We start from the raw sequence: 23,020 nt of genomic DNA on the forward strand, positions 1-23,020 counted from the left end.
GGGAAAATATATACATTTCATTTAATCAACTTTGTAATACATGTTCATAAAACAAAACTATAAATATCAGAAACTGCTGAAGCACTTAAAATGTTTGGATATAATCATGGCAAATGCTGTTTGTAACATTATCTTTTGCCTTCTTGCCTCTAGGCCCGTAAGTAAGAAAGGTTTCTTACAACATGTCGAGGAGCTCTGCACAAATAACAACCTAAAGTTTCAGGAAGAATTTTCGGTATGTTACTAACAGTTGTCACAACATCCCAGGAGCTCCAGTCATTTTCATGTGTCACATTTCATGTCCATTTTAAGCATGCCAGACCAAAAAGAACTGGAGCCTTGATAACCAATACCCAATTACCAGGTTGATTGTTTAGATAGTAATGCTAAACCAATTTGGGTTTTACAAGCACGTTGCTCCATGAAATAATTCACCAAGTGTGTCTGGCAAATGTGATGTTTCATTGCGACCTTTTTTTTGGGTTTCTGGGGTGGAGGTGGTATAGGACTTAAACCAAATGGTGCACAATCTTAACATGTACTGACGTCTGCTCTGATACTTGTTTTAATTTCTTTTTGACTGTATTGAAGTATATTGAAATCAGCTGTTGCCTAGCTATATATATATGTTCCTTGCCCAGTCTAAGGAAGTAGAACAATTACACATTTTTTTATTTGTTCTTGTGAGTACCTATTCTATTAGTTTTATGCACTACTGCAACTGTCTACTTAGGGAAGCACTGAGCTCTGTACAAGTATTGGTGCATATACATATACAGTCAGATGAGTGCTGGCAGAACCAAGATTTATGGTGCAGTCAATTGCTATGAGCCTACTTACTGAGCACTACTTTATAAAAAAAGAAAATTGTAGGCTGTCATTTGTAAATATGCATAACTTAATTTTATTTAAACCATGTAGACTTGATAATGTAATAGGGCTTATTTAAATTCACAAGTTCAGTGGCTCGAGCATTTCCCTGCAGTTAGTTTACTAAAAACAACTTTCATTAAAAGTACCCAAACATCTTTCATTAAGGGTACTAAAATAAGTTTCTTTAAAACTACTAAAGCAACCTTCTTAAAATGGGCTTGCATCAAAGTGTGTTCCTAGCAATTGGATTCAGTACTGCTCAGTCCTTTCTGTCTTGCATTCTGAATTGAGTACTGCTGCACCTATTGACAGCTAGCTACAACAACTCCAGACCAGGTGGTAACTCCAGGCTCTCTTTTGCACCCTGAGTCAGTAGACATAAAACACTTGCACCAAATGAATAAGGTGCATGCATCACTCACGCTAACATGCACATTTGGGTCCATTTGGGTGAATCGGATGCAATTGCGGTAGGCACAGCACAATGGTGTCAAAAGAATTGGCCATTTGTGTACACAATGACGCTGGCATTCAAAAAATGCTGCATTGTGGGAAAAATGTTGTTGTTCCTGATATTGCACTTTGCTTACTGCGGACATAAATGAGCCCTATTATTTAATCTACACACAAAAGTGTTTATAGCATATGCACTGCAATAAAACCAGACATATTGTTCAAAATAAACATTCTACACTTTACATGATAAAAATAGATGATCTGCTACTTCTAATTAATAATGTTGATATTTTCAGTGCTAGTGGCCCTGAAATATCCTCTGTATTATTCTATTCCTAACCTATCCTATTCCTATCCTATTCCTAACCCGAGCTTTTATTAAATTGACTTGATTTTCTCAAATCTCCAAAGAGTCCATACTGTAGCCAAACCAATTATGAGAAACACTATTACCTTTGCAAAACTTTTCTTAAGGGACATTATCATTAACAGGAATACTTTCAATAAGTGAAGGTCAAGGAAATCTTTCACTGCAGCAGGTTTAGTGGTCCTTAAACAATACCAAAATATTCTTTTTAATTGCTGGACTGATGCTGAACTTAATAGCTTAATTGTTTTATTAACAATATGTTATTGGGTTTTTTTTCACATGAGTAGAATACATTATTTTCAGTCTGGTGTATTGAAATTAGAAAATATTCCTATGCCATAGTCCTATGCCAGTTTTTTTTTTTCTGGGATTTTAACAATCTATCTATCATTTTCACGCTGCTGATTTTGATCACAAAACCAAAGTTAAATCTTTGTGCAATACCTACTGTAGTTTTATACCTAGATAAAAATAAGACATCATATTCTAAAGGTTACTGCTAGACTTCTCATGAAATCTCTAAAATAGATATTCTTAACTTTTTTTTTTTTTTGCTACGGTTATCAGTTTTTTGACATTCAGAGAAGATATATAGGGCTGTTAATGTGCAAAGCTTTTGTAAGTCTATAGATATGGCATGACAAAGGTAGATACATTTTTCTATAATCTTCTCTTGGAAGCTTTGAAGTAACAGCTGTAAAGCATTAAAGAACTGAACAACATTCTCCAAAATACTACAGGTATCTTATAGACTACAACATATATCAAAGTATAGTCTTTCAATATTGCAGCTGACACAGAGGAGTAATGGATGGTCACAAAGATATGGTTTGTTTTACAACAATTGGCTGGTTTCTGAAACTTGTGATAAATGTGGTCAAGGATTTGACAGTACAGATTTTATATCTCCGATGAATTGGTCCTCTGTGACATTTGGAAATTGATACATTGACCTTTGTTATTTGTGGCATCTACAGTATACAGCATTTCATCTTTTGGAGTTTATCACTGTAAAGAGTTTTGAAAAAAGAGTTTTTGTGAAACTGTTTTACCATTATTGCCTGTAGTATTGCTTATAAAGAGTTAGATATTAAACATAGCTTGTTGAGAGGTATTTTGAGATCTCTGACAAGAGCGAGAGAGAGAGAGGGGAGGAGATCTATGTCAGACTTTTTTATATATGTCCCAAAAAATATAAAATAAGTCACAGGAAAAATGTATGCAATTTTTTTTGTCTTCTCTTTCTTTCACCCCACCAACTTGGCTGCCAGTGATGCCACCATTTTAAGCAGTTTCAAAGCATATTCTTTTGCACTCATATTTGATAAAATTGCTGTAGCTTTCAAAACTTTTCTAAAGTCCATGGTTTTTGCGCACAAAGAACCAGTAAGATCTTAGCCAATTCTGTTACTGTGCGGTGTTACTTTTTTCTTTTAGGCACAAAAAGCCTGAAAGTTTAAAAGCTAGGAGTAAAAGACTATTTAACAGCTTCTTTCCAAGAGCAGTCAGACAAATTGCAAGCAAGCCCAGGCGACAGGAAATATATAACCACTAGCCTCATTTTCACTCATTAACTCTCTGTACTGTTCACATATTCTAATACATATCTGTAACTCACTGTACACAAGTATTATTAAAGTATAAATGTACTCTGTATCTTTGTAGCACACTCAGCAAGCACAGCACTTTACCATTGTATTTGTAATTATGTATCATAGTGTAATTGTGTAATACATTGCATCATTAATCGTATAATTTAAATGTGTTGTGCTGCCTGCCCTATGCCGCACAATAATTCCTATGTACTTTTAGTACAAATGGCAATAAATTCCTACATGACTTGACTGAGGTGGCTACTGCTACAAGCAACTGACTGGTTTTGCATTGCTAACTTGTTTGCTGCATGGCTGATCTACACTGCTCCCTACTCTACTCTAATCTATTATACTCTTTCCAACTATCATTACTGCTTACCATAATAACCAGAATCAAATATAAAGTCATATTTACATAGCATTTTCCTTTAAAGGAGTTATACAGGCATATGGCATTTACTGTCCCTCTTGTGGCTTATTTGGTAGCACATTGCCATCTTTTAGACCAGGGATCCCCCAACCTTTCTTACTCGTGAGCCACAGTCAAATGTAAAAAGACTTGGAGAGCAAAACAAGCATCATAAAAGTTCATGGAGGTGCCAAATAAGGGCTGAGATTGGCTATTAGGCAGCCTCTATGCACACTATCAGCTTACAGGAGGCTTTATTTGGTAGGAAATCTTGTTTTTATTCAACCAAAACTTGCCACCAAGTCAGGAATTCAAAAATAACTACCTGGTTTGAGGGCACTGAGAGCAACATTCAAGGGGTTGGGGAGCAACATGTTGTCCCCGCGCCACTGGTTGGGGATCACTGTTTTAGACTAATTCCCTTAGATTTAAAATATGCTAGTTGCCCATTGACCACACTGTGGTTTGTGCCTAAATCTTTCTAAAGAACCAGAAACCTATAACTGTGTACTCAGTACTTAAAGGTTTTGTCTTTTTTGCAAAGATTTACTGATCAAAATGCAATGATGACTATTAGTTGCATCCATGCAACAAATCCTCAATTCTATTCTTGTTCACCCAAAAAAAATACTAGGAAATACTCTTCTTAATACCAGCAGCCCCCTCTTACATTAATATTAGTTTAATATTTACCTTTTATCACCACACCTTGTATTACTGTTGTGAAAAACAAGGGATGTGTGTATCCTGAAAGCTACTAAGCCATTAAAGGTAAGTCAGAAGGCCTTAGCCTTCTCCCTATAGAAGAAAACATTTCTTGCATATACGTTGGTTAGTTAGTAGATAGACTCTAATATGCACTGCATGCACACTGGAAGTGAGTAGTGATAAACAAAATTTAGCCAAATGCATTAGAATCAATGGGTGTTTTTTCCAAAAAATTCCAAGAAATTTTAATAATATTTTTTGAGTGAATCTTTCCCCCGATATGTCTGCCTTGGGACAAAACGATTGCATTATACTGACGGGGATATGAAAAGTCAGAGTGACCACATCAATGAGCCGATGCAGTCCTTGATCCAACAAAAAAATCAAGCCAATTTTTGGTCAGATATCAGTTGTTGGGGTCTGTTGGAGGGCCCTATACATGGAAAAATAAGCTGCCGAATTGGTCTGAAGGATGGGAATTGGCAATTTAAATTTGCCCGTGTATGGCCACCTTAACTTAGTTTTTACATGATTTATTTGTATTTATTATTGTATTCATACAAACAAAATGAGACCTGCAAATGCATGTTATTAAAAACCCTAAATATCAAGACATTCCCTAATTTGCTGGGTATTTGGAAATATAGGCAAAGAAAACATTGCATAAGCAGAATTAATTTTAACAATTAAAGTTTATATGGCAGTAACCTAGAAGCAAATTATTAATTAATGCTATAATGATATAAATGTCCAGTTATATTCAAGAAAATGTCCCACAAATGCCAGAGGGGCCGCTGTAAGATGCCATAAACATATTTGCATCTTTTATAGACGTTCAGAGTTCATTTTAAAAATGTTCATAGAGTTCAGATGCAGCACCCATTTTTGTATTAGTTTTAACTGGACTGCAATTGCCCAAAAATGCTAAGTAGTATATTTGCCTCAATATTAGTCTTTGTAACCAAATCAATGTTATGTACAATTTATCTGAATTTTAGAAACAGCAAATGTTCTAAATAATAAAAAAAAATAATTTTTCTTCTAAAATAACAGGAACTACCAAAATTCCTTGAAGATCTTGCCGTATCAGATGCTGATCTACCCTGGAACAGGTCGAAGAATCGATTCACAAATATAAAGCCATGTATGTGTGTTCTCCTTAGTCTTTTTAGCTAAATATTACAACTCTCTCAAATATATATGCAAAGTCTCATAATTTGTATACAGGGCTTTTAAGCACAACTGTGTGAGCTTGATTCCTAGCACAACACAAGGTGGGAACAGTTGCATTGTAAGCAATAAGCAATGGTGATTTAAAACTGTGTTTTGTGCCTTGCACTTTGACCCAGTGTAGTAAATGAGGCCTTCATTGTAAAAAATTAAAATCTGATATTCCCTGAAAGTGAAAGTTGTTAAAGTGTTATATGTATACATGTAAAGGATCCAATACCTGGAAACCCTTTATTCAGAAATCTCCGATTTCCTGAAAGGTCATCTGAGATAGACTCCATCAGAGCATTCCGGATAACATGTCCCATACCTGTACTAATTATGCCCAACACTAATAAATCTCTAAAGATACATTGCTTATCATAGCACTGCTGCACAGTTACACATTAGTATTACAATAAATAAATGTTTACTGTTACAACTGTTCCATGATCTTCAAATGACCCTTAAAATGTTCCAAGGCAAAGTGGCTGGCTTAAAGTGCAACCACAGGATTTTATATGCAGGTGCAAGAAATAGTAGACTTAATAATGTTGTAGCTTTGTAAAGTGATCCAGGCAAGCAACCTCTTTAACATTCTTTTCCTGACAGCCATCCATAGCCAATTTTCCCCCCATATTTGCAATAAAAGCATGGCGGGGTACTTTTTAATTTATGTATCTGCTTATTTTTTTGTTGTTAAAGCTTGATCTATACACCACTTTTAGCTGTGTACTGTGTGGCACAATATTGTACCAACTGTAATGCACAAAGACAGTATGGTAAGCACATTTCTATTTACTTCACATACTGTACCTGCTAATACTTCTTCTGAATTCTTAAATGGCTAAGAGCCAGTATTTGAAGTATAAGTTATCTGGAGATAGCAAACAGATAAGCATACAATTCAATAAAAAGAGGCTTTCTGCTTTAAAAAATGTGAACTAGAAAGAAATAGTGAATTAGGGTCATTGTTAAAACTGGCTTACTATACACCTGGGGCAACTAATAACAACCAATCAGAAATTAGCTTCGTTCAGCCAACTACAAGCAAGAATAAAATTTGACGGCAAAAGGTTGCCCATATGTGCCTATGATATTAACTAGTCCTACAAAAAGTAGTAGTCATGTGTCATTTAACATTAACGGGGAAATGTAAGAAAATTACATAAATAAGAATAAAAATGTGTATTTCGTAATGTAATATTTCTCAGTAGACTGAATTGAATTGCAAATTTTAATTACACATGGCTAACATTTGCCTCCAATAAAGATTAATTATATCTTAGCTGGGATTAAGAACAAGGCACTGTTTTTGTATTACAGAGCAAAAGGAAATACTTTTTTTTAGAATGTATTTTCCTAAAACAGGGTCTATGGGAGATGGCCTTTTTTCATAATTCGGAGCTTTCTGGATAACAGGTTTCTGGATAACGGATCCCATACCTATACCTTCTCACACATAATTTGTTTCATAGCATTATTATTTTCATTTTATATATAAGTACCCTTCAACTGTGAAATAATTTGGCTTTTTTAATAATTTATTAAAAAAATTACCATTTCTGTAAAAGAAATATGTATGTAAATATATTATTTTTTGTCGTAGATAACAATAACCGAGTAAAGCTTATAGCGGATGCTGGTGTGCCTGGATCAGATTACATCAATGCTAGCTATGTGTCTGTAAGTACAAAACTACCTTACAGAGGAGGTTTCTAATAGAAGTATATGTACCCAAAAACACATTTCTTGCATTCCTCTGTGTCACAGACATATTTAGATACTTAATATTTAAAACTGAAAAAAAGCTGAACAACGGCCATAAAAATGCAATTACTGGGTTGCTATATAAATGTTTCAAACTTTATATAGATAACTTTATATAGATATAGATAAACTATATAGATAACCATATTTTACAAAGCCTGGATTATGTGATAGCCTGCTTAGTATGCTATTAAAGAAAAAAAAATGCTAATATATTTGGGAGTCTCTCTACTAAATGGTGGTGGAGTTTCCTGTCCTGTGCCTTCTGTGCCCTCTATATTAAATGTCATACTTAGGTTAATTTACCATAACATGGCAACCTTGCACCTGGGCAGCAGCCCATGGCAACCAACCAAATTGTTGCTTTTATTGTTAAACCTGCATCTGGTTAAACAAAGCTAATCAGCAATTAGTGCAAACTTGCCCAGTATTGTGTTAGGATCTATTTTTCTATGTGTATTATAGTGCCCCATTCTGACTGTGGCCATGCAGATACAGGTGTCAAATGACGATGCTGCTGGTATGAACACAAACGTTCATATTGCTCAAGGAATGCAAGAACTGTCCTCAAAGGTCTATTGACTACAGCTGGACATCAAACTTATCTACCTTGAATGCAAGATGCTCCCATTAACCTCAGCTTGCTATATTAGATAGGACACACTGAATCTGTGGGATGCTGGTCTTAAGCATAACAAGTTTTATTAAAAATAGCATGATAGTAGGATGAACTTAAAGGAACAGTAACACCAAAAAATGAAAGTGTATAAAAGTAATTACAATATAATGTACTGTTACCCTGCATTGCTACAACTGGTGTGTTTGCCTCAGAAAGACTGCTATAGTTTATATAAGTAAGCTGCTGTGTAGCCATGGGGGCAGCCATTCAAAGGAGAAAAGGCACAGGTTACTTAGCAGATAACAGATAAAATTCCATTGTATTCTACAGAGTTTATTTGTTATCTGCTATGTAACCTGTGCCTTTTCTCCTTTTTTCCAGCTTGAATGGCTGCCCCCATCGCTACACAGCAGCTTATTTATATAGTAGCTTTTCTGTAGCAAAAACACCAGTTTTTTGCAGAGCAACAGCAAATTATATTTTAATTACTTTAAAACACTTTAATTTTTTGATGTTACTGTTCCTTTAAGGTATGGCAGAACACTGTTCCAGACAGCTGTGGGCTTGTTATAAGAGCTCTGAAAACATTCCCACTCTCCTTGTTACAGAAAAGTTAAATTATACATTTTTGATGGGTTTGTGACTTTTCCTTTGCCATTTGCAGGGCATTGTATTTAGAAGCCAATAATGTCATACTTTTTCTAATAGCAGTTTCTTCTGTTTTGTAATTTTAGGGATACATTTGCCCAAATGAGTTCATCGCAACGCAGGGACCTTTGGCTGGCACAGTGGGAGATTTCTGGAGAATGGTTTGGGAGACTAGAGCAAAAACCATTGTGATGCTTACTCAGTGTTATGAGAAGGGAAGGGTATGTTTTTAAATATAGATTAATCAGCTATGAGTATACTTTCAGTGTATACAGATATGGGACCTGTTATGCAGAATGCTTGGGACCTGGGGTTTTCCGGATACTGGATCTTTCTGTAATTTAGATTTCCATACACTAATAAATCATTTAAACATCAGTTAAACCCAATAGAATTGTTTTGTCTCCAGTAAGGATTAATTATTAGTTGGGATCAAGGTTTTGTTTTATTACAGAAAAAAAGTAAATCTTTATTAAACATTTTAATTATTTGATTCACTAAAGTGAGTGTGAATAAGCACTCTTCTTTACTTTCAATAAAATGGCAGAAATGTCCTCTGCTCAGTATAAGAGGCAGGTTAATAAACTCGGTGCAATTTTGCTACTGAGAGTCTTCATTTGGTTTTTTTTTTTGCCCAATGTATTGATTCAAGATTTCTCACCTTGATGAGGGACACCATCTCTTATATCTTTTAACTACATGTTATCACCTGTGTATAATATCTGATATCATGATGAATTTGTGTAATATATATATTTACAAGTGTTTTTTTTATATAGATCAGATGTCACCAGTACTGGCCGGAAGATAACAAACCAGTTACTGTTTTTGGAGACATTGTTATCACAAAAGTAGCCGAAGATGTTCAGATTGACTGGACGACTCGTGATTTGAAAGTTGAAAGGGTAAGGAAAAAGTTAAAGGGGTAGTTCACCATTAAATTGACTTTTAATATGATGTAGACATTGATACCACTAAGGCTATAGTAGAAATACAATCACAATTAAAAATATAGGCAACCCTCTTTATAATTACATTTATATTACATACTACACCTTTTATTTGTCATATTTTAATTATTGTCTCATGATCCTGGGTCAGCTGAAGGCCTTGCATGCTCAACTGTACAGGGGAAATACTGATTTCAGGGGCCATTCACATTAAAACCCAACTTTCTTTTATCTGCTCTTTACGCCAGCATGGAGACTTTATGATAGTACGGCAGTGTAACTATACTTCTTGGCCAGAGCATGGAGTACCGGAATCCACTGCTTCATTAATGCATTTTGTAAAGATGATTCGAGCCAACAGGCCACATGAAAATACACCGACAGTTGTACATTGCAGGTCAGTATTACATTTTCTGAGGAACTATTGTATGTCCAGTATTTTATTTTTAGCAGCTACACTTGTTTATTTAGTCACAACATTTGAAAAGAACATTTATTCTGATAGGTTTAAAATATTCATTAACATTTTATATATTTTTTTAAAAATACCCTTGCCAAATCTACAAAATATGTTGGCATTGAAGTAAGCCTTACTATAACATACTAATCTTCAGATCCAAGCACCTTATAAATTAAAAAAGGGTATAATGGCCAATAAAACCAAAAATTGGTAACTTTGTATTTCAATATTTCTCTTTCCTTTTTTTTCATTTCAGTCTTTTTATTGGTTATTGTTTATTAGGACAATTTCAGAGACGTATGGTGCCGAGAGACTGGCGAATTGCTAATGTGGTGCCGTTATTTAAAAAGGGATCTCGTTCTCAGCCTGAAAACTATAGGCCTGTTAGTCTGACATCAGTAGTAGGAAAGCTTCTGGAAGGGGTAATAAGGGATAGGATAGTTGAATACATTGCAGTTCACAATACTATTAGTTTGTGCCAGCATGGTTTTATGCGTAACAGATCTTGCCAGACTAATTTAGTTGCCTTTTATGAGGAGGTGAGCAGGAACCTTGATGCTGGAATGGCAGTTGATGTCATCTACTTAGATTTTGCTAAAGCGTTTGATACAGTACCTCACAGAAGGTTAATGATCAAATTGAGGAATATTGGCCTAGAACATAATATTTGTAATTGGATAGAAAACTGGCTGAAGGATAGAGTACAAAGAGTGGTGGTAAATGGAACATTTTCTAATTGGGCCAGTGTGGTTAGTGGAGTACCGCAGGGGTCAGTCCTTGGTCCTTTGCTTTTTAACTTGTTTATTAATGACCTGGAGGTGGGCATAGAGAGTACTGTTTCTATTTTTGCTGATGACACTAAATTGTGCAAAACTATAAGTTCCATGCAGGATGCTGCCGCTTTGCAGAGCGATTTGACAAAATTGGAAAACTGGGCAGCAAACTGGAAAATGAGGTTCAATGTTGACAAGTGCAAAGTTATGCACTTTGGTAGGAATAATATAAACGCAAACTATCTACTGAATGGTAGTGTGTTGGGGGCATCCTTAATGGAGAAGGATCTAGGGGTTTTTGTAGATCACAAGTTGTCTAATTCCAGGCAGTGTCATTCTGTGGCTACTACAGCAAATAAAGTGCTGTCTTGTATAAAAAAGGGCATTGACTCAAGGGATGAGGACATATTTTTGCCGCTTTATAGGTCCCTGGTAAGGCCTCACCTTGAGTATGCAGTGCAGTTTTGGGCTCCAGTCCTTAAGAAGGATATTAATGAGCTGGAGAGAGTGCAGAGACGTGCAACTAAACTGGTAAAGGGGATGGAAGATTTAAGCTATGAGGTTAGACTGTCGAGGTTGGGGTTGTTTTCTCTGGAAAAGAGGCGCTTGCGAGGGGACATGATTACTCTGTACAAGTACATTAGAGGGGATTATAGGCAGTTGGGGGATGTTCTTTTTTCCCATAAAAACAATCAGCGCACCAGAGGTCACCCCTATAGATTAGAGGAACAGAGCTTCCATTTGAAGCAGCGTAGGTGGTTTTTCACGGTGAGGGCAGTGAGGCTGTGGAATGCCCTTCCTAGTGATGTGGTAATGGCAGACTCTGTTAATGCCTTTAAGAGGGGCCTGGATGAGTTTTTGAACAAGCAGAATATCCAAGGCTATTGTGATACTAATATCTACAGTTAGTATTAGTGGTTGTATATATATAGTTTATGTATGTGAGTGTATAGATTGGTTAGTATAGGTTGTGTGCTGGGTTTACTCGGATGGGTTGAACTTGATGGACAATGGTCTTTTTTCAACCCTATGTAACTATGTAACTATGTAACTATGTAACTATGTAACATCCATGCACCGCTGTCAGATATAAAGTGAATAATGTATCCCCGCTTTTAAAATATAAGGATACTATAAGTGACCAAGGAGTTCCTTGACCATACAGCAAATGCTTTTTATACAGGTCATCGAACTCCAAGGTGACTTTTAATATCCTTATATTTTACAACAGGGAGTACATTATTTACATTTAGTTAGTCATGTGACAGACATTACATCACTAAGCACCTATTATAACCAATGACATCACCAAGCACCATTTATAAAGATACAATTTACAGAATATTGATAGCCCTTGTGTATTATATGGTTATGACCATTACCACCATGTTTAAGATGGCACTAGCTCCAAGGTTCCCTTGTGTCAATAGGTACAAGCAGAAGGGCAAGATGAACACACAGCTATACCTGTAGCTACACCATACTTCTTTTCATCAGTGAACGCTACTCTATACTTGAACTTTGCACAAAATAGCTGCTTGCATCTGCTTTTATGCTAGGTGTAAATTACAGCATACATAGAAACAAGCTGTCCTGGAACCGATTCCTGCCCTAGAGGTGTTATCTGTGGGGTGCTCTGTTCGTGTTGTACAAACGTACAGCTGACTTGCACCTAGTATATCTGGAGCTGCTGCTTTTTCCTGTGCAAAGATTGCCACCTGTGGGCATTTAAGCTCCTTGTAGCTTATATGTAGAAAATTTTTCCCAGGCGTTTTTGACTTCTATTACAGACACTAAAAATGTAAATATTATTTTGTTTCCAGGAAAAAAAAGCTAATAATGCTGCATTTTAACCTCATTTAATGATTTCTAAAGTAAATTGTCTAGAGCATGTGATAAAAATGGTATCTGGTGTGATAATTGCTCCAGTGTTTTTAATGAGAAGGTACAGTATGTCTAAACTGATCCTATTTAATAGTTTCACTAATGACTGGGATGAGTGAATCGTGTGTGCAGCTGCAGCATTTTTAAATGATGAGAAAGACTGCATGCAATTAAGAGGCTAAGGCTAAAAATGAAATATTTTTGCTAATAATCTCAGGAGGAGCCACTGTTAATGCTAGGAGAGGAAATAATATCGTTTCAAGGAGAAAACTGGGGAAACTAGATGCCAGCTACTTACCACAGCTTTACTTGTTCAGAACATTGGCCTTTCATGCATTTCTCTATTTTATGAGACTAGCTGTATAACCTCTTATAAACATATCCAGCGGAGAACATTTGGCCATTGTTTGAGAGAATTGTCTATGTAAAGATAGACTTTTCCTGTTGTGCTCTTTAGAGTCTAGTTACTAAACCAGTGAGCTTGACCTGCAAAGAGTAAACACACCTAACAGCATTTGGCACATTCTCACAACCTTAGGGGTGGCAAATTGCTACTGAAACATTATCTGTTTCCCTGCCTCTGTCTTTCTTTTTATGCCTGTCTGCCTCTCATTACATTTATATATATATATATATATATATATATATATATAAAAAAAGGAAATGCTAATTGGTTAAAGTTGGGGGAGAATCCAGAGGGATCATCATATATCCAATATGTATATTTCCATTCCATCGTTTACAATTTAAAAAGTACGCAAGAGTTCAGTGCACACCTTAACCTGTCATTGGGTAACTTCTTAGGCTAATGTCAGACGAGGCGTCTGGCGTATATTTTCGGCAAGTGGAAAAGCGCTTGCCGAAAATACTGCCATCCGCCTCCTACTTGTGCCTGCACCGGAATTAATGAGATACGCTCCGGTTCAGGCACATTTAGGCGAAATACACATAAAAACGCGAGAATGCAGTCTCCCGTTCTTATGCATCTTTCAGCTACATGTGCCTGCACTGGAGCGTATTTCATTCATTCTGGTGCAGGCACAGGTAGGAGGTGGATGGCGGTATGTTTGGCAAGTGCTTTTCCGCTTGCCGAAAATATACGCCAGACGCCTCATCTGACATTAGCCTTACAGTGGTTAAACAGTAAGGGCAATGACATCCATAGCACTTTGTTGCCTGTGGAAGATTGCCTCATCTGCAAATATCTTTTAATCCAGAAGAATAGGGATTGATGTGTGTAAATCCAATATTATCACAATTATGGACATAATAGTTGGAGAATTATAAGTGTAAGTAAAGAACAGGTATATGATCGGTAAACTGGAATGCTTAGGACCTGGCATTTTCTGGATAAGAAATCTTTACATAATCTGGATCACCATACCTTAAGGGGCACATTTACTAACCCACGAACGGGTCGAAATGAGTCCGATTGCGTTTTTTTCGTAAAGATCGCTATTTTGCGATTTTTTCGTATTTTTTGCGATTTTTTCGGCGTCTTTACGAATTTTTCGTTACCAATACGATTTTTGCGTAAAAACGCGAGTTTTTCGTAGCCATTACGAAAGTAAAATCTTGCGATTTTTCGTAGCGTTAAAACTTGCGCAAAAAGTTGCGCTTTTTTCGTAGCGTTAAAACTTACGCGAAACTTCGCACCTTTTAAGTTTTAACGCTACGAAAAAGGCGCAACTTTTCGCGTAAGTTTTAACGCTACGGAAAAATCGCAAGATTTTACGCAACTTTCGTAAAGGCTACGAAAAACTCGCGTTTTTATGCAAAAATCGTATTGGTAACGAAAAATTCGTAAAGACGCCGAAAAAATCGCAAAACATACGAAAAAGTCGCAAAATGTTTGTTTTCAAGTCGGAACTTTTCCAATTCGGGTCGGATTCGTGGGTTAGTAAATCAGCCCCTAAGTCTGCTAAAAATCATGTAAACATGAAATAAACCCAATGGGAACAAAGTGCTATGGAAGTTTGGAACTTTCTGGATAATGGGTTTCTGGATAAGGGATCCCACACCTATATACACCACATTTATAAAAGCTATCATATAATGTGTTTGTATAAAAAAGGCAAGTGAATGAAAAACTGAAAATGAAATAACTGAACTGAACTTTCACATTATTTATTGTGTCTTTAGATTACATGCATTTTTGGGGCTAAATTAAACAAAATGTGCCTTTAACCATTCAATTTTAACTATATTCAAAACATACTAGTGTACATACTAATGTACAGTATACAGTGCTAGTAAACATGTGCCAGCTTTTTTACTTGTTATATAGGTTAAAATATCTAACTGATATATTGGTATTTGTTTCAGTGCTGGAGTTGGAAGAACAGGAGTTTTTGTTGCACTGGATCATTTAGTTCAACACATCAACCATCATGATTTTGTGGATATTTATGGTCTTGTAGCAGAATTAAGAAGTGAAAGAATGTGTATGGTACAAAACATGGTAAGTAGTTGCAATGAGTATCTGCAAAAAAATTAATAAAATATATATATATATAATAAAGCCACTGAATGTGCATATTTAGCAAGATTATTGTTTGCACATTTACATTTTTATTGAAGTATCAAGCAATAACTGAAAAAAAAATTAAAGCCTATCCATGGACTGTGTACTTTCTGTGTATATTTCACGGAAATGCCAAGGAACTTTATCCTTGCATTCCCACAGACTTTAATGCTAAAGCAACTAAGACTGATAAAAAAAGAGTACCTATCAAGCACATGACGATCTGTCAGTTGTTTTGAATGTATCTCAGCATGTTTGAGCTCACATAGTTTTTTCAATATATTGGGGGAGCATTTTTTTTCAATTAATTAAAAAAAAGCTATATATCAGGTCTTCAAAGCTCCAGTGATAAAGAGGCAGCCTGCTTTATTATCCTAAACACATTACATAACACTGTAAAAGGAGAATATAAGGTATTAATTTAGTGAAAGGGGATTTGCTATTATCCCCCAAATTTACTTACATATGAATTTATGTTTTGTGCACATCTTATTAGCACTGGGAAGTTTTCTGTCATTAAATGTAAACAGTGATGTGCATTGATGTAAGCGATTGGTTTAGGTTTGATGTCTGACCAGTGTAGTGTTAAAAAATAGCTAAAATATTGGCCATAAAGCCTGACAAAGCTTCAGTTATTTGAGAGAAAGGAAGAAGGTATAACCATTTGATTGCATATGCCAGTTCCTGCACTTAAGGTACTATATATTTCCCTTCTACAACAATACACTGTTTTGAAGACTGAATGGAAATGTGGCTTTTCACGATCTCACATGTCGATTCTCAAACAATAATACAGAACTTGATTTGCCTTTTGTTGAGTATATAATATATAATAGAATATTGCCAGTAAAGCTCAGAATTTACATGACAATGGAGCTAAGAATGCCCATGTACATACAATATTCAATTATGCACTATCTTTTTTTTTTTTTACTATTCCAAGCTTTTATTTAGGCATAAACATCGTAGAAAGACACAATTGTACATTGGTTTTCTTATCGTTTCCATGTACTTTCTATGTATAGTTATACATTTATGCACTATCTTTTTATTAACAGGCACAATACATATTTTTGCACCAGTGTGTTGTGGACTTATTAGCAAGCAAAGGTAGCAACCAGCCCATATCTTTTCTAAACTATTCTGCACTTCAGAAAATGGATTCTTTGGATGCCATGGAAGGTAAGCAGAGACAGTCTGTACCAAAATGCCTCATTACTCTGATTTAATGGCTCACAGTGACTTGAGTACTCACCAGGTTACCACATTACAAAAAAGGGTTGCCAACACATTAAAACATTAAACACATTTTAAAACATTTTTTTTTAATATGATTTTGCTATTACTGCAAATGTGCATAACACTGACTTTGCAATATATTGCTATTATTTTAAAAAGAACTTTATTGTATTGAAAAGCTTCTCTGGATATTAAAATATTCTTTTGTTATTTTTGTTGAATCATAAAGCAAAATAACAGTACTCACTAGTCCTCATGTGGGGGTTTAGAGATGTGAGGATTTTAAAACTATAGGAATGTGCATCTAACCACCATTTATTATAAGGAGAGTTAAAAACTTTGCCAGAGGGTACACTTTACCAGGGGTGATAAATATTAATGTCTAGTAACTTTAAGAGCAAAATGTAAAAAATGTGGCTCTACTAGTGCAGACAGTGCAATTGCACTTTGTACTTGTGATTCTTCTACCTTGAACCCTCCCTAGCATTAGGTAAGCACAGGGGGTGGAATTAGGGCTGCTGCCTTGGTATCAGCCCCAAAAACGGCCCTGCAAACTAATCTAGCATCTCTACTTGACCATCCTCGTGGCAGGTACAACCCAAGCAAGCATTTAGGAACAGCATGTGCCAATTCAAATACTTTACAAGTCTTTAGTCATTTAGGGCTAGCCATCTCCTGTTGAAGAGGAGATAGAAGTATTTATATTACCCTGACTACATGTATTGCTTACAGTGGTACTTTCTAACACCAATGCAGTAAATATGATTTAAAGCTTTTATTTTAGAGCTAGGAACAAACTACATACACAAAACAGGAGACAACCTCATGGACCCTCACACATCTACCTTAGCAGTTAGCAGAACCCAATCTGCAGTGACTGTGTAAAAAAGACCTTATTAAGTGTTCAACATTACATCTTTTTCTCCAGCACTTTCATAGAACATTCTGGCATGATTGTTTACATACATTACATTACATTTATTCACTCATGGTTAGCATGCCAAGCTCCTGACTTACATGGAGCAAAATATTCTCAGGACATTTAAACAGTGTCATTTAGGTTATGGTAATTTCTTTGCCCTGTTTTCCAAATATTTTTCTGCTCAGTTTAAAGTTATTGCATATTTAAGCCAGTCTACCATAGTTCTTGAGGCAGTGTATATTGTTAGCAACAGTATCCATTGAAACCTGTGGACAATATATGGTAGCTCTCAGATATATTTACAAATCAGGTTATGTAAATAAAATAACTTTTTTGCACTTTCTCTTTAACATATAATGCTTTTGCTTTTTAGGTGATGTTGAGCTTGAATGGGAAGAAACAACAATGTAATATTGGTTTATATGACAATCACAAGTTTTTTGGCACAAGGGCCAACAAACTTCTCTTCCACGGACCAGAGCTGAGATATCGGATAAGGATGACAAATTGTTTTACTTATTTCTGTGCCTTAAACAATGGATGGCTGTAATTACATGTGTGCTCTGAAAAATCAAGAACAATAAGGTCATTTTGCACTTCTATAATATAAGAATGGTAATGTGTTATTTGAAGCAGTTTATTTTTTTAATTATCTTTCAAAAGATAAATACAAAGCCAAATTTGATGAGAAAACATTACTGTCCTCTGTGTGGATGTTTCATTAATAGCACTGATATCTTTTTGTTTGCATATGTGGCATAAAAATGTAAGATAATATCTTCTAATGATAATATATATATTTATATAAGATATAACCTTCTGTTTTATGAGTGTTGGGTTATCATCCTCTGATCCTGAACAGCTGAGCACTCACCCTGTGACATTGTAGGAATAACTGTGGCTTTTACACAGTAGCTCTTCTTGAACACCAAAGGCTATTTAAGACAAATTGTAGCAACCTTTTTATTGTTTTTATTTCATAACATTGTGTGTGTATATATATATATACTGTTTATATATATATATATATATATTTACATATGCTGTATATGTATATTGATACTTTCAGTAGTTGCCTCCTGTATCCTTTACTTTTAATATTTTAGAATAAAGGTTTGCTTTATGATTAATGGCTTTTGCTTATTTTGTATTTGACTGTGAAAGTCACGGAGTTGCCTTTAATCATTTCACGTAAACATGACAAGGGCGTGAAGACTTGCAACCTGTTATTAATTTGTGTAACTAGCAGTAAGTTGATGAAGAGCTATACCTTTTAACTGATTATGCAGGCCAAGTAGCAAAATTTATGGCTTTGTCCTAAACTGTGAAACAAACTATGACTTTCATTGTCACAATTTACAGAATATTGTTTTTTTAAAAAATATGTGCTGCATTTACAGAGTGAAATGCTGTTATGTATATTGATTTGCATATGTTCCCATAACATTACATTGTTAATTACATTTAATTACATTCCGTGGACATAAACACAACACAGATAGAATTCTGACTTAAACTCAAAACATTTACTTATTTTCTCTGAGTATTTTTGTTCTATCTAATGCAACACATTTAATCAAAATTAATCACAGTTATTATTTTGTTGCTACTAAAAAAAGCCTGCTATTTGCTGTAGGTCCCTTCTGATATCAGTATGAAATGCCAGAGGCTGGCTGCCTGTACACATTTTTGCACAATTGTTGGAAAAGCAAAGCAATTTTTTAGTTGTTCTTATTGGTCCCAGTGGGCATCAACCTGCAGTGATTGACTTTGACTTATTTTGACTTCTGCTAAATGCAGCAGAGATCAAATCACCTTATATTAAACACAGCAACAATTCAGTTTTTGCCTGATAGAAACCTCATCATCATCATAGCTACCTGATTGATTTTAGTCCAGGTTTTGATCTGGCAGGCCATTGGGAAAGCTCCATATATGGGCCCATAAACTGTGGAGGAACTCAGCAGGTGCCCTGTGTATGGTCACCCTTAGGGTATAGTTAGACCTTGGAGATTTTGTCACATTTTATAAAGAAATGCATAAACAAATCAAACAAAGGATGTATTCTTTGTTTAGGTAAAGAACAAGTGTCTCTTTTATTTCCTGAGTGGTCCAATAGTGCACTATATATAAATAATTTGCAAAGGAAAATAATGATCAGATGATCAGTGAACATAAATGTTTGTTTTATCAAATGCTTCACATCATAACATAACTTGCCTATTTTATATTTTTTTACATTTATTCAGCAGTGATACATGGCTGGAAAACTCACACCCTCTATTCAGCATATTGTCTAACCTCACATTTTTTTTTGTTCAAAAATCCTGCTAATTTGGCAGGAAATTGTATAAAAACTTGAATTGCTTACTATATTTCCAAGATACTTTTGTTTTAGTGGGCCTGTACATTTTATTTATTAATAAAGGTTTTGAATAAAACTCCTGTGACCTAATGGTTGGGCTAATTTCAGCTGAGCTGAAGTAAATGTAGGTATTATTCCATTGTTAACTATAGGACAAAATATATGGGTACAAAAAGTATAATAATAGGGTTTGAACCACAAGTAGTAAGACCCTATATATAGCCAGCTACCAGTAGCCATGTGCCAGTCCAGTGTAGCTCTTCTAAACTAAAATTTAAATGTGGGCACATTCGTGTTTTGGGGCTGTACCCCAATATAAATTGCATATCAAAGAAACTTGAGCAAGACTTTGTCTAGGTGATGGCCCTGGCTTTGGTGCAATCTGTAGTACATCATGACTTGTTTAGCAGCAGGAGGGCTCAACTAGTGTCATGCGTTGTGATTGCTGTGCTTGTGCTTTTATTAATATACCACCCTGAGAACCACAAAGTCCAAGGAGTGTGCTCATGCCTCAGATTTCCCTTGGACTCTGGGAAATCAGCCAACAAACTGGACAGATCAATTAGCATTCTTGGTTGTTGTGATTCTGATACAGGTGAATTATAGCTAGATGTTGCAGGACTGTTGCACAGCGCTACATTCTAAAGTGGAGGGAGACATTGCAATGAATGTTATATTAGAAAATAACTAACATTATTTATAATTCTGTTTCTATTTTAATAATGTAAGATTTCTTGCAGGAAATAAGCCTTCTTCCACCACAATGTTTGCCAATATCCTTTGCAAAAGTTGTGTTAAACTGAACTGTTTTGAAGGGAGCTATTGTATCCACAGGTAAACTACACTTCTGGATAAAGACAAGCGTTATTTTATTTGGCAACGTATTTTGGAAAGAAACACAACACCTCCTTAGATCATGTTTGATTGCAGCATGAATTTGGGAGTTATTTCATGGATATCACATATCCACCTTAGTTCTGCAGTGTCTTAACAACCGGGAATAAGACTAAAACAATAGACTTTCTCTGGAACTTAAAATAAATCACAGCAGGACCAGATGGTTTGCTGTATGTACTCTCAGTTGTCAAACTATATAAGTACTCTTGCTGTACTGTAAAATATACAGGTAGAAGAAAATACACGGAAAACAAATATTCTTTAATGTCTCTGACTTCATTCACATCTATTGAGATATTGAGATACCTTTCCTTTCATTTTGAAATTTCACATGGGGCTAGCCATATTCTTCATTTCCCAGGGCTCTACAGCCATGTGACCTGTGCTCTAATAAACTTTAGTCACACTTTACTGCTGAGCTGCAAGTTGGAGTGAAATCACCCCCCTCCCAGCAGAACAATGGGAAGGGAGCAAGATAGTAGCTCCCAGTAGATATCAGAATAGCACTCACTAGTAAGAAGTCCAAGTCCAGCTTGGGACTCCTCCAGTTACATGGGAGTAGGAGAAACAATAGGTTATCTGAAAGCAGTTCTAATGTGTAGCGCTGGCTCCTTCTGAAAGCTCAGACTCAGGTACAATACACTGAGATGGCGCCTACACACCTATATTACATTTGTTGGTTCAAGAATAAAATTTTAAATCTTAGAGTGAATTATTTATAAATTACACATGTAAACAGTGTAATTTAGAAATAAAAAGTATACCATTAAAATCATGACAGTATCCCTTTAAACAGTAAAAATATAAAGTTTGAAACTAAAATGGGCCACAAGAGATTTTTATGCCCACCTGCATGCTCAGGATATCCATAGATCTCTAACAGGCTAAAATAAATATAAAGGTCTTTTCTACAAAATTGGGGCACTTTATTCACATGAATAAACACATATTTGAAGAAAAATCAGAGCTGTAACATTGGTAGTGTTAGTAAATATGCAGTAACTGTTAGATATGCCTGCAGTGTAACCTTTATGCTTATGCAGCTCTTAAACTTTTTTTTGTTTTTAACATGTTGGGAATTGCAATTGTGCTTACAGATACATAGGTAAGGAAATGTGTTTATTATTTATAAATATTCAGCAGAAAGTGGAGATGGAGAGGAGAAGTGACGCAGTCACTGCTGTTATGCATTCGCTTGGCTGACTGTGTGATCTGTAATAATCATTTTAACCCTCTTAAGTTGCAATATTCAGTATACACTTTATGGGAAACTACTCCTTGAACATTACAGGTATTATGTTTTTTGTACCTTGCCACCCAGATATTTGCAACCACCAAAGACACAGATGAAGCATGAACAAATGCGCCTGGTTAAGCATACAGCAAAGACTGTGCTTACCAGCACTGCATACTACAGGGACTTGAGCATTCAATGGCACTCCCCTGCCTTGTGCGTTATTTAGAGTATACAAGGCAATTTATTTATGGATTCAGTCATGTAAAAAGAGTCCCTTCTTATAATATCATGCAGAGGCCTATTTTATAAGCCAAGGACTGTGGTGGATTCTTCCTGTTCTCTGGTAGGAGGAGAAGGAAAATGTTGTGGATCTGTTTTCCCAGCATGTGAAGGTATTTGGGCATGAACGGATTTTGATGAGGTATTTGTAACGCACCTAACAAAAATGCCCAGGCTGTTGGGACCTCTGTGCATGAGTAGGCATTGTGCAGGCCAAAGAACATCTTTAGGCTGGAAGCAAGGTCCATGTGGGAAGAAGACTAATAGGCCTATGTTTGTGTAATTATTGGGAAGTGATTTAAGGAAGAGCTAAATGGCGTGAGGCCAAGTGCCACATAAAAATTCCACCACCTGCTGCTATACTGTACAATTGTCTGAAACATATCTCATAATTAACCTCTAACCAAATATTTTGTGCGTTTCAGTTAGGATCACAAAATACTTATAGTGACAGAAGTCAATTGCACTCAAAAGGCAGTAATGCTGCTAGAATACCAGATAACTGAGTATGGCCCAAATGGCCCAAATGGCTTTGATATAAGTACTTATGACAGATCTTTCATTAGAAGATGAACTATACACCTTTCAGGTGTAAATAAAGGGACAGAGTGTACTTCAGATATAGTGATGGAGAAATAACACTGCACATCTGGAAAAATGAGTTCTGTGATCTAAAACATCTGCAAAAAGGGGTCAGCAAAGTGAAGCCTTAGCTCTTGGGCCTGACAAGGCAAGTAGTGCTAGCATTTAAACATAATGTAAAATGTGGGACGCTGTTTCATTGGAGTGTATGGATGATTTAAAGTAAAACAAGCAGAACGGCATCTCCCAGG

The 23,020-nt window shown here is 35.7% G+C and overlaps 1 protein-coding gene across 4 annotated transcripts in view; it reads left to right on the forward strand.

The window, feature by feature from the left end:
• The window catches only part of ptprq (protein tyrosine phosphatase receptor type Q), a 134,271-nt gene extending 114,421 nt beyond the window's left edge, over positions 1-19,850 (forward strand). For all 4 annotated transcript variants that reach the window (XM_031898882.1, XM_031898883.1, XM_031898884.1 and 1 more), the window contains 9 exons: positions 154-235; positions 5,465-5,555; positions 7,230-7,306; positions 8,744-8,878; positions 9,437-9,562; positions 9,856-10,004; positions 15,050-15,185; positions 16,307-16,430; positions 17,783-19,850. In XM_031898882.1, the coding sequence (XP_031754742.1) occupies positions 154-235; positions 5,465-5,555; positions 7,230-7,306; positions 8,744-8,878; positions 9,437-9,562; positions 9,856-10,004; positions 15,050-15,185; positions 16,307-16,430; positions 17,783-17,820 (958 nt within the window). In that variant the 3' untranslated portion in view covers positions 17,821-19,850. The remainder of the gene's footprint in view (positions 1-153; positions 236-5,464; positions 5,556-7,229; positions 7,307-8,743; positions 8,879-9,436; positions 9,563-9,855; positions 10,005-15,049; positions 15,186-16,306; positions 16,431-17,782) is intronic.
• Positions 19,851-23,020: the final 3,170 nt, after the last annotated feature.

This window comes from Xenopus tropicalis, chromosome 3 (assembly GCF_000004195.4).
Source record: "Xenopus tropicalis strain Nigerian chromosome 3, UCB_Xtro_10.0, whole genome shotgun sequence".
Classification (NCBI taxonomy): Eukaryota; Metazoa; Chordata; class Amphibia; order Anura; family Pipidae; genus Xenopus; species Xenopus tropicalis.